General features: G+C 43.1%; 1 protein-coding gene across 2 annotated transcripts in view; it reads left to right on the top strand.

Annotated features, from left to right (window-relative positions):
• The window catches only part of MCPH1 (microcephalin 1), a 228,826-nt gene that overhangs the window by 43,596 nt on the left and 172,487 nt on the right, over positions 1-12,743 (top strand). For both annotated transcript variants that reach the window (XM_027122536.1, XM_027122537.1), the window contains one exon: positions 5,462-5,569. In XM_027122536.1, coding sequence (XP_026978337.1) covers positions 5,462-5,569 — 108 coding nt within the window. The remainder of the gene's footprint in view (positions 1-5,461; positions 5,570-12,743) is intronic.

Below are 12,743 nucleotides of genomic sequence, written 5' to 3'. Positions count from 1 at the left end.
CATTTCTTTTTCACTTATTTCTGATCGATTTTTATGATTTCTTTCGTTCTGCTAACTTTGGGGTGTTTTTGTTCTTCTTTTTCTAATTGCTTTAGGTGCAATGTTAGGTTGTTTATTTGAGATGTTTCCTGTTTCTTAAGGTAGGATTGTATTGCTATAAACTTCCCTCTTAGAACTGCTTTTGCTGCATCCCATAGGTTTTGGTTCGTCGTGTCTCCATTGTCATTTGTTTCTAGGTATTTTTTTATTTCCTCTTTGATTTCTTCAGTGATCACTTTGTTATTAAGTAGTGTATTGTTTAGCCTCCATGTGTTTGTATTTTTTACAGATCTTTTCCTGTAATTGATATCTAGTCTCATAGTGTTGTGGTCGGAAAAGATACTTGATAGAATTTCAATTTTCTTAAATCTACCAAGGCTTGATTTGTGACCCAAGATATGATCTATCCTGGAGAATGTTCCATGAGCACTTGAGAAGAAAGTGTGTTGTGTTGTTTTTGGATGGAATGTCCTATAAATATCAATTAAGTCCATCTTGTTTAATGTATCATTTAAAGCTTGTGTTTCCTTATTCATTTTCATTTTGGATGATCTGTCCATTGGTGAAAGTGGGGTGTTAAAGTCCCCTACTATGATTGTGTTACTGTCAATTTCCCCTTTTATGGCTGTTAGTATTTGCCTTATGTATTGAGGTGCTCCTATGTTGGGTGCATAAATATTTACAATTGTTATGTCTTCTTCTTGGATTGATCCCTTGATCATTATGTAGTGTCCTTCTTTGTCTCTTGTAATAGTCTTTATTTTAAAGTCTATTTTGTCTGATATGAGAATTGCTACTCGAGCTTTCTTTTGGTTTCCATTTGCATGAAATATCTTTTTCCATCCCCTTACTTTCAGTCTGTACATGTCTCTAGGTCTGAAGTGGGTCTCTTGTAGACAGCAAATATATGGGTCTTGTTTTTGTATCCATTCAGCCAATCTGTGTCTTTTGGTGGGAGCATTTAGTCCATTTACATTTAAGGTAATTATTGATATGTATGTTCCTTTTCCCATTTTCTTAATTGTTTTGGGTTCGTTATTGTAGGTCTTTTCCTTCTCTTGTGTTTCTTGCCTAGAGAAGTTCCTTTAGCAGTTGTTGTAAAGCTGGTTTGGTGGTGCTGAACTCTCTCAGCTTTTGCTTGTCTGTAAAGGTTTTAATTTCTCCATCAAATCTGAATGAGATCCTTGCTGGGTAGAGTAATCTTGGTTGCAGGTTTTTCTCCTTCATCACTTTCACTATGTCCTGCCAGTCCCTTCTGGCTTGCAGAGTTTCTGCTGAAAGATCAGCTGTTAACCTTATGGGGATTCCCTTGTGTGTTATTTGTTGTTTTTCCCTTACTGTTTTTAATATATTTTCTTTGTATTTAATTTTTGATAGTTTGATTAATACGTGTCTCGGAGTGTTTCTCCTTGCATTTATCCTGTATGGGACTCTCTGTGTTTCCTGGACTTGACTACTTCCTTTTCCATGTTAGGGAATTTTTCAACTATAATCTCTCCAAATATTTTCTCAGTCCCTTTTTTTCCTCTTCTTCTTGTGAGACCCCTATAATTCTAATGTTGGTGCATTTAATGTAGTCCCAGAGGTCTCTGAGACTGTCCTCAATTCCTTTCATTCTTCTTTCTTTATTCTGCTCTGTGGTAGTTATTTCCACTATTTTATTTTTTTTAGCGGTACACGGGCCTCTCACTGTTGTGGCCTCTCCCGTTGCGGAGCATAGGCTCTGGACGTGCAGGCTCAGCCGCCATGGCTCACGGGCCCAGCCGCTCCACGGCATGTGGGATCTTCCCGGACCGGGGCACGAACCCGTGTCCCCTGCATAGGCAGGCAGACTGTCAAGCACTGCGCCACCAGGGAAGCCCTATTTCCACTATTTTATCTTCCAGGTCACTTATCCATTCTTCTCCCTCAGTTATTCTGCTTTTGATTCCTTCTAGAGAATTTTAAATTTCACTTATTGTGTTGTTCATCATTGTTTGTTTGCTCTGTAGTTCTTCTAGGTCCTTGTTAAAAGTTTCTTGTATTTTCTCAATTTTATTTCCAAGATTTTGGATCATCTTTACTATCATTACTGTGAATTCTTTTTCAGGTAGACTGCCTGTTTCCTCTTCATTTGTTTGGTCTGGTGCGTTTTTACCTTGCTCCTTCATCTGTTGTGTGTTTCTCTGTCTTCTCATTTTGCTTACCTTACTGTGTTTGGGGTCTCCTTTTCACAGGCTGCAGGTTCGTAGTTCCCATTGTTTTTAGTGTCTGCCCCCAGTGGCTAAGGTTGGTTCAGCGGGTTGTGTAGGCTTCCTGGTGGAGGGGACTAGTGCCTGTGTTCTGGTGGATGAGGCTGGATCTTGTCTTTCTGGTGGGCAGGACTGCGTCTGGTGGCGTGTTTTGGGGTGTCTTGGAACTTATTTTGATTTTACGCGGCCTCCCTGCTAATGGATGGGGTTGTGTTCCTGGCTTGCTAGTTGTTTGGCATAGGGTGTCTAGCACTGGGGCTTGCTGGCCGTTGAGTGGAGCTGGGTCTTAGCGTTGAGATGGAGATCTCTGGGCGAGCTCTCGCTGATTGATATTATGTGGGGCTGGGAGGTCTTTGGTGGACCTATGTCCTGAACTCGGCTCTCCCACCCCAGAGGCTCAGGCCTGACACCCCGCTGGAGCATGAAGACCCTGTCAGCCACATGGCTTTTGGGAAGTCTGAGGTCTTTTGCCAGCATTCAGTAGGTGTTTTTCAGGAGCTATTCCTTGTGTAGATGTATTTTTGATGTATTTGTGGGGAGGAAGATGATCTCCACGTCTTACTCCTCCGCCATCTGGAAGCCATGTCCCCTAGTCTTCGTGGACCAAGTTTCTCTTAATAAATTTAATGGTTTTCTGAACTGTATGTTCTCATGCTGCCTTCGCCTGGTTCTGCCTCCAGAGAGATCTTCCCTTAGTATCAAAAGTACCTCTTAATCCTGCTCATTTCTATGGGGTGAGGGTAGGTAGTGATTTAACTAATTGACTCTGAGAGGCGAGTGAGTTCACTTTCTCACCTTGATGTATCAGTATTTGATGATATTGATGACCCAGACAAATTTCTGAATGGTGAAAATTCAGGCAACATAACAATAATAAACAACCTGGGGTTGTGAAGTTCTTTTTCTCTGTATTTGATCCTTTTTTGAAAATCAAGGCAGTGAATCACTTATATAATGAAGAATGAAAATGAGGGGAGAGAAAAGAGTCTAGGATCTATGACTGGTCCTGGACGATTGATAACACCCATCACCCTGGGATATGTCGAAGGAAGAACAGCTACAGGGTGGACCGTGGCACGTCAGCTGAGATGTCTCGGGGGCGTTCATGATAGGTGTCCGTTAGGGGGTTGGGTTTATCAAGTTGCACCTCAGGTGGGAGGTCTTAGCAAGGGACATTGAGCTAGGACCCTTCAGTAAAGGCTGACTTCATGGGCTATGGTGAAATCACCTTTGAGGCAATGACAGTCCACTTAAGGAGCAACCGTAGCAAAGAGTCTCCAAGAGGTAGGGAGCCAGGAAGATGGGGTCAATGTTTGCTCACTGATCTGCCTGTTCTCACCTTCCTTGGCACTCTCGGCTGCTTTGGGTTTACTGATGACACCCTTAAAGAGAACATATTAGTCAATGACTAGCTGTTGTGAAATGCTCTTTTAATGTAACCACATAAGAAATCATTTGCTTATATTATTTTGTGACTGCATGATTGTGAAAACATGTCATTAGCAATGTCAGTCTGTCTTAAGTTTTAAATGGCTGTAATGCGTAACCTGGATCTTTATGTCTACAAGGTGCTTTAAAGCCTATTTCATTGTTCTCAGCTAGAACTGAGGCAAAATGAGTGCAAGTGGGAAACGTAGCATAGCTAGATCTTAGCACAAGCTGTCGTATGCAGAATGTCCTTTTACGTGACCTACTAACCCATGCACTCCAAGTAAGGTCTCTATTTAGCTAGCTGCAGCCATCGCCGGGGTTGGGCAGTCACCTGGGACTGAAATAGGACTGGGGGAGAAGTGAAACACAGGGAGAAATATAAGCCTGCTGGGGAGATGGTGGGATCAGCATGTGACTGGTTCGAGCCTCGAATCCAGTATTGGGGTGTATAGGTGGGTCAGGACCTGACCTTAAAACATTTGGGGGGCCCAAGTTGAAGATAACTAGTTTGAATTCAGTGAAATACTTAAGCATTGTTGTTCTGCATTTTGTTTTCACTGAGCTAAAACCCCATTTTTGAAAGAAGAGTTAAAAGTTTCAAATCAGATCCTCCAAACTTAATTATATCTGTTTTATCAGAGCATCCTATTTTATGGAAATATCTGCACAACAGTCACTTTCATGTTATATGATTTTTAATTCCCGATGGCTCTTAAATCATTTTAGCCTTGTATCATGTTCATTTCTCTATGTCTACATTTTGTGTTGGGTTGTGAGCTCCCTAAGGGCAGAGACAGTATTTGTGTATCTTCGCATCTCTGGTGGGCGGCCCCTGAGCACTAGATATTTGTTGATAAGCCCGTCAGTGACAGAGGGGGATGACATGGAAGGTGGGTGTGTGGCACGGCAGTGGCCGGGACCTGAGCATCCCCGAGGCCGCTGTGTGCCCTTCGAGTCAAGGTGCGAATTCTCCTACTGAGACCGTGTAAGTGGTGGCTGGTACACTTAGTCCTTCTTCAAAGTATCAACAAAGTCAGACATCAGGCAGACTATTTGGGGAGGAAAGAATGAGCGTAGGGAGCACAACGTAAAGTCGTAGCAGTGGATGAATCAAACATTTCACACTCCATTGTTGGCTACTTAGGGTTTCTACACCGTTTAGCATCTGACGAGACTGGATTTCACGTGATTAATATCTTCTTTTTGGTTTGTGTGTCTTCATGACAAGAGGTTGGTCTCAGGTGGAAGTCTGTGGGGACTAAAATCACCACCTGTCATTTGTAGATTGTAACCTGAAACTTTGTACTGAAGACTGTTGGCTGGAGTAACTCAGACTCACCCCAAAGCTAAGGTTACTTATTTCCTCTAATACAGAACTGCCTTCTCTGAGAAGCTGGGTTTTGGTCAGTATGTAAAAACCTAAGAATTGGAGTTTGAATAGTGCATAAGGTATAGGCATCATTTTGCATCATCACGGGATGCATGGGATTCTGTCGAACTGGTACATTTTCATGTGACAGGCACAGTTGTTTCTGACCCTTGAGTTAGTGAATTGCTTGGGATATTGGAGTGGAATAAACTGAATGTTCTAACTAGATCTCAACAAGCAAGGAGTATGCAATGTTTATTTTAAAAGGCTATACTTTCTTATTACCACAATGCATAAGTAAATTAATTAAAAGTTTTTTATTCAGCTTAAGTTGCATTAGTATTCAGTCCATGTAGAGTTCTAACTAATCTTCAACCCACTTGGGTTTTAGGTGTTAAAAGAGGACCAGCAAGGCATGATGTTTTGGATGGCTCACGGGAAGGCTTCAAGGATCTCGTCAGACCTCACGAGGAATCAAGGAAGAGAGAGAAAGGCCAGAGGTTGGTGTGTGAAAATATTGTTTGAAACTTTCCGATGCTGAGGCTTCATGATGTTCTGCTCTGGGTTAATGAAACATAAACTCCTCTGCCCAGCTTGTATTTGATTTTTTTTTTTTTTGTATTTGATTTTTAAAAATTAATTATGGGTGGATGTTGGGAAACTCTGACAATAAAACCAAGAACGTTGGTCACATTCAGGGCAGAGAATTACTGTTGGTGGAGCAGGCCTCCTCTTGCCCCTTTGCCAGCGCATTTCTCGCTTGTAAAAATGCCGCCAGCTTCCCTCGAGCAGGGAAGTTTGGTCGTGCCAGCAACTGCTGTTGTTCTGTAATCTGAATAAACAGTCACTAGGTAGGAGGTGAAGAACCCAACCATCTTCCATTTGTGAGCTAATCATGGTTTGACCCGAAGCCATCGGAGGGAAAGGTTTTTGTACTGAGGCTCGGGCACCCACTTCTCTGTGGCTGCAGCCTCGGAACCCGGCTCTTTCTCTGAGGCTGTATGGCGCTCTCATTGCCCTGGAGGCTTACTCGGATAATGTGGGGAGGACTTTGCATTTGTTGATTCTTCAGCATCTACCCTCATTGCTGAACTTTTGAATTAGCCACTCATTATCTTGGTACAGCTTTTGTACCTGCCCCGTGGGTGACCTCGGTAGAGAGCTGGTGCCCTGCGGCTGCATTTAGGTTTTGCTGCCCTGTGTTCCAGTCTTCTTCCTAGTTGCAGCATGGCCACTTAATGTTTTTCCTTTGGAAAAATTAAGAAAAAAACCTGTTTGGCATTCATTCCACTGATACTTATGAAGTGTGTGGTGCTATCTATGTCCTGCTTCTCCGGATGCGTTCCGTCAGTGCTGAAGGGAGTGATCACTGCTGGTTCGGTGTGAAAGAATCGCCTGGAGGACTTTTTTTCCCCAAACTCCTAATGTGCTTCTCACCACCCCCTCTTCCCCTTTGGTAAACATAAGTGTGTTTTCTACGTCTGTGAGTCTGCATTTTGTAAATAAATTCATTTGTGTCATGTTTTAGATTCCACATATAAGCGGTATCGTATGATATTTGTCTGTCTCTGTCTGACTTCATTTAGTATGACAATCTCTAGGTCCATCTGTGTTGCTGCAAATGGCATTATTTCATTCTTTTTTATGGCTGAGTAATATTCCATTGTATATATGTACCACATCTTCTTTATCCATTCATCTATTGATGGACATTCAGGTTGCTTCCATGTCTTAGCTATTGTAAATAGTGCTGCTATGAACGTTGGGGTGCATGCATCTTTTCGAATTAGAGTTTTCTCTGGATATATGCCCAGGAGTGGTAACTCTATTTTTAGTTTTTGAGGAACCTCCATACTGTTTTCCATAATAACTGCACCAGTTTACATTCCTACCAACGGTATAGGAGGGTTCCCTTTACTCCACACCCTCTCCGGCATTTATAACTTGTGGACTTTTTGATAATGGCCATTCTGACCAGTATGAGGCGATACCTCATTGTAGTTTTGATCTGCATTTCTCTAATAACTAGCGATGTTGCGCATCTTTTCATGTGCCTGTTGGCCGTCTGTGTGTCTTCTTTGGAGAAATGTGTATTTAGGTCTTCTGCCCCTGGAGGACTTTTTAAATGTGCAGATTCTCTGGACCTACTTGAGACCCTCTGAGTTGGCATTTCCCAGGTGATGTTTACATCACAGCAATGAGCTATGAAAGCCCCACATGGAGTAGAATCTCCTTCTTCACAAGAAAGAAACCGGTACTCGGGGCAGAAAATTCACCGTGGGTACCACGTCTCCCTCAGGGCAGAAGGAACAGAACCTGGATCTACTGTCTTCCATGTGGCCTTCTTCCTAATCCATTTCTTATCCCCATTCACTGCACAGCCTTTTCTCTGATGTATCGAGAACTCGCCACGCCTGAGGGCAGTGGCCCCCAGCGTTGCCCCACATTGCAATCACCTGGGGATCTGAATTTTGTTAAGATTCCTGGCTCACACCCCCAGACAGCCTGATGTCATTACTATGGGATGCCTCTTGGGCACTAGGATTTTTTAAAACTCCTGAGCTAATTCTAACATGAAGCAAAGTTTGGAAACCACTTTTGTGCCTTAGGGACTTTGTCTAGCATAGTTCAAACAAGTAATTTATCCTGGAAGAAGTTCTGTTTGTTTCTAAACACGTCTCATATAAACTGATTTTATTGTTTAGACTTGTAAAAAACAAAGACAAAAACTTAAAATCCTGATTTGTTTGCTTATGGGATAAGCGTTTTTAAATTTAGATACCAATATAGAGATGAATGGTCATGGTCTATCATTGCACAGGTTAAAACAAAGGACAATAGAAATTTCTTAAAATGCAATTTAAAAGTTTAAAGATACAGCTTCCTGGCAGTTTGAGATCTTGGAGTATGGGTGTGGGGAGTGGAGTTTATATTGTTATGTTATAGCAAGTCAGCAAAAACACTAAGTTTAGTTGACTGGTATTAAAAGTCTACCATGGAGCTGCACAAGGATTGTGAATTGGTGAATTAAATACAGGTCTCTGATCTGTAACTTACAAATATAATGTTAGTCTTGAGGGTTATGATAGTATCCAGTCATTCCCTTTTTTCCCTACCAAAACTGAGGTCTTACCTGCTTGCTTTTGTTCCTTATTAGATTTCAAGACAACCTGTGTTAAACTGAAATTTCAGACTTTTTAACATAGTCACGTTTTTATGTATAAGTATATATAAGGGATTAGATTCCATCGAGCACAACAATTGTTGACATTTCCTAAAAAATATCTTGTAATTGGATTTTAATGTTGAGTAAAGCAACTTTACAGGAAATATCTTTCATCAGCTAATAATTAAAGCACGTGCCTCTACTGAAATGGAGAACTGTTGGGTCTAGAGTATAGGATTGCATTTTTACATTTTCACATGGGAGCTAGCGTCCATGCTGTTTCCGTCAATATGAAAATGGTTTGAAGCGGATGTGTCCGAGGACCCTAGTGATCTTTTTAATCTTAAACTTGACGTAGCACCTACGGGTAAGCCCTGGGCAGCCCTGCAGAGCAGGCCTGTGAAGCTGTGAATCCTAAGTTCTGTGCTGTGTAACAGTGCAGTGTGGAAAGTGGGCAGCCTGTGGGTAGGGACCACAGCCTGGGTAGGAGGTGTGGCCTGGGAAGGATGCTGGTGCATCCAAAAAAGATGCTGAAATCAGCCCCAGCAGGTTCTGGGTGAACTCTTCTCATTCTTGGTTTGCTGTAGTTTTGCTGCAACTCTGCCCGAGTGTTGCTTTTGTCATCAGCCTGCTGCAGGTCGTAGGTCTTCGGGTCTGCCATCTGCTTTGGAGAAGTCTCATTTCTCTTTCTTCCACTTCTGGAAATTCACTCACATGTGTTACCTGAGCCTTCTGTATCCCATGCCTCATGATTTTTCTATATTTCTATATTTCTCTCCTTTTTTATCTCCTTATTTCATTCTGGGTATTTTCTACTGATTTCCCTTTCACCTCTCCCTCTTTATATTATAGGTGTACTCTTATGATAAACCTATATATTGCATTTGAAAACTTCATTATTGTATTTTTCAGTTTTTGTTATTCTATTTGGATTTTTAAAAATTTCTAGCTTTCTGCCAAAATTATTAATTTTGTCTTTTATTTCTTTATGCATAATTAGCATATTTATTTTGAAATCTAAACCAGGTGACTCCATTTTCTGGCTCCCTTAGTTTCTGTCTTTATTATCTGTTGTTTCTCTTAGTTTTCTGTCGTACGTTCCTCTAATATGCTTTATTATTTTGGGCACGTCTTCCTACCAGGAGTTGAGATGACCTGAGGCTGAGCGTCTCTCTCTGTGAGGCCAGCTCTCCCCTTGCTCACCTGAGGGTTTCTCTTCCTCCTGTGATTCACTGTCTTATCAGCTCAGCAGTGTCTCCAAATCGTGGGTTTGTGTCCGTCCAGCTTTACTAACTGTTCACGATGGGGAGGTTGTTCCGAACTACTTAGTCGATCCTTCCTGGAAATAATGGGTGAATTTTAATGGCCATTAAAACAGTTTTTTTTTCTCTAATTAGAGATGGGATAAATCCTTCTCTGAGAAAAGAACAATGAGAGACCAAGTCAGCAGAATTTTTCAGATGAACGTGCAAGTCATTGGTTGCAAAAGACACACTAACCATCTCTTAAAGAGGGAAAACAGATATAATTCAATAAAGAATTACAAAATCTCAGAGCTATAATTTCCATTAGTGATTATTTGGTTTAGTACCCACTTTTAGTGGGAAGAGTCATTTTGTACACCAGTGGGAAACTATCTTTTTTAGACTTATTACTTTTTTTTTTTTTGCGGTACGCGGGCCTCTCACTGTTGTGGCCTCTCCCGTTGCGGAGCACAGGCTCTGGACGTGCAGGCTCAGCGGCCATGGCTCACGGGCCCAGCCGCTCTGCAGCATGTGGGATCCTCCCGGACCGGGGCACAAACCCGCGTCCCCTGCATCGGCAGGCGGACTCTCAACCACTGCGCCACCAGGGAAGCCCAAGACTTATTACTTTTAACATATGCTTATAAATTCATTGAACCTTTTATATTTTGAGACTCCAGTTAAGCAATATCATCACCTCCATAATCTTAGCTTACAATACATGGGTCATTGACAAGGAAATCTATTTCTGCCATCTTTTCACAGGGAGAAATATAAAATGTTGACAGATCGTAGCCTGTCTTGTTAGTTGCTTGTTTAATATTGTCAGACATAGAACCTGAAGAAGGTAAATATAACATTAATGCTAGTGACACGGTGAATGCATATGAAAATGTGGGGGTTTTCCTCCAAAGTGTTTATTCTACTACTTCTGTTATTCTTGTTATTTTTGTTCAAATATTATTATCCTTAACAAAATTTTTCTTTTTTTAAAAAATTAATTACTTAATTAATTTTTGGCTGCATTGGGTCTTCTTGCTGCGCGCGGGCTTTCTCTAGTTGCGGCGAGTGGGGGCTGCTCTTCATTGCGGTGCGCGGGCTCTGGGCACGCAGGCTTCAGCAGTTGTGGCTCGCGGGCTCAGTAGTTGTGGCACATGAGCTCAGTAGTTGTGGCTTGTGGGCTCTAGAGCGCAGGCTCAGTAGTGTGGCGCACGGGCTTAGTTGCTCCGCGGCATGTGGGATCTTGCCATACCAGGGCTCGAACCCATGTCCCCTGCATTGGCAGGCAGGTTCTTAACCACTGCACCACCAGGGAAGACCCCCAGTTTTTCTTTTAAGGTAAGTCATCCACTGGACAAGAAAACCCAGCTTTCCTTAGTGGCTGTGGTTTTAAATCTTGCTTTGGGGCCCTCTCTGCCTAACAGGATTGCCCGTCAGAGGGTGAACTCTGGGTCAGAGCACAGGAAGTGTCCAGGTAGCTCTCACAAGCTTGGAGGCTTAGACAGACATGAAGGGCCAAATACTTCAAATTGTACAAGTACACTTATTTTGACTGTGGTTTTAAAAAAAAAAAAAAAGACACTACACACTAGATCAAGTGCTTAAATGTCCAAGTTTCTTAAACAGAGCAGAAAGCAAATGAATAACGGTTTACATATGTTCCAAAAATTGCTTGTTCTCACATTTTTACTAGGATATGAGCCCTCTAGGACACGAGCTTTAATCTTTTAATACTCATCGTGATACAGTATGACACACAAAATTGGTGTTTAGTAAATATTTGCTGAGTGAATAAAGGCTGCACGAATTTCCCTTCTGCTTTTTGAGTTTATATCTTACACCATTTCTGGTGCTTCTAACCATCACACAGTGATGTTGTAATCATCATAGTATACCTCATTTCTTTTTGAATATTCTTCCTAAACTTGTGAAATGGTCTCGTATTAGTGAAAGAAGGAAGGTTTCCATTGCAGGACATTGTTGCCACAAGCGTTGATTCCTGAGCCAGACTCCACTGTGTGGTGGTTCTGTCACACTGAACAAGTAGGTTAGTATTTCTGTGCCTCTGCTTCCTTTTATATTAAACAGGCATAATAATAGCGCCAATCTCAAAGGGTTTGTGCTAATTAAATGAGTCGAAACCTGCAAAGAGTTGAGGATGGTAGATCCCTGATATTCATGGGCACTCAACAGAAGTTAGCTCTGTTTTCCAGCACAAATGTGGGTGCAGATGACATCCACATATGGACTCAAAGCAGACTGGGGGGGTCACTCTGCCACCCGCTTCCCTCGCCCCCCCAGAGACTGGCACGTGTCTGTAATGAAAATGGCCCTCAAGGTTCCAGTATGGCCCAAACTATGTCTCTTCCTGGATTCATTGACCACAGTCATGCCTGGGCCGAAACGGCACCTCAGGGCATGGGGGGGAGGGAGAGCTGGGGTGCATTTTTGAGAAGCCCCCCACATGGTTCAGACATGATGATCATCCCCCCAGGTGAGAACCTGTGTTATAGGGTTAGATGGAGCCTCGTCTCTTTAGGTCTCTAGCGTGAAATCAACCCCCGTCGCCTTACCCGGAGGCAGACAGTGTGCGTTTCCTGGTCCCGGATCCCTGCTCTGGTGATTTGCTTCCCTCTCTCTTCTCATACCATTACAACTGCCTGAAAATACCCGGGCTCTCCTAGGAGACCTGGTGAGGTGTACGTAACGTGCTCACTGTCGCTGCTCATCGTGGCCGTTCCTCAAGCACCGAGACCTCTTCCAGAAAGAGCTTTCCATCTCGCCATCGCGCGGAGGTGCTGCAGAGAACTTCCAGCGAGCCCTTGTTCGGAGGGCAGTAGGTTTGGAATCACAGCTTGTCCGGGTCGGGCTTCTCCGAAGAAGGAAGCTTGCAGCCGAGAGAAGGCAGAAGGGAGGCCACAGGGGCATGAGAAGATACTCTGGGCCGTGGGGCGGCCGTGGGGGCTCAAGCGCAGGTCCAGCCTGGGTGGGTGGGCTGTCCGGGGCAGGGGCCAGGAGGGCTGGGGAGACGGAAGCCTCCGGAATAAAGAAGTCGGGTGTCTGAGCCACGTTTCGTGTTCTTTTCCCCGGTGTCTCCTCTCCTTGGAAAGGTCCCTGAATGAGCCCTTCACAGCCCTGCTGGAGACTCCGCTGTTTCGTGAGTGTGCTTTACAGTCTGCAGTAATTCCAGGACTTGTCTCTTTGCCATGAGATAGTGTGCTTGGCTGCAAGCATATAATCTGGTGGGCCGCTTTGTTTTTAAG

The sequence above is a fragment of the Aethalodelphis obliquidens genome, unplaced genomic scaffold, assembly GCF_003676395.1.
Source record: "Aethalodelphis obliquidens isolate GAN/ISIS:26980383/991018 unplaced genomic scaffold, ASM367639v1 scaffold25, whole genome shotgun sequence".
Lineage (NCBI taxonomy): Eukaryota > Metazoa > Chordata > Mammalia > Artiodactyla > Delphinidae > Aethalodelphis > Aethalodelphis obliquidens.
This window is presented reverse-complemented; position numbering and strand designations above follow the sequence as displayed.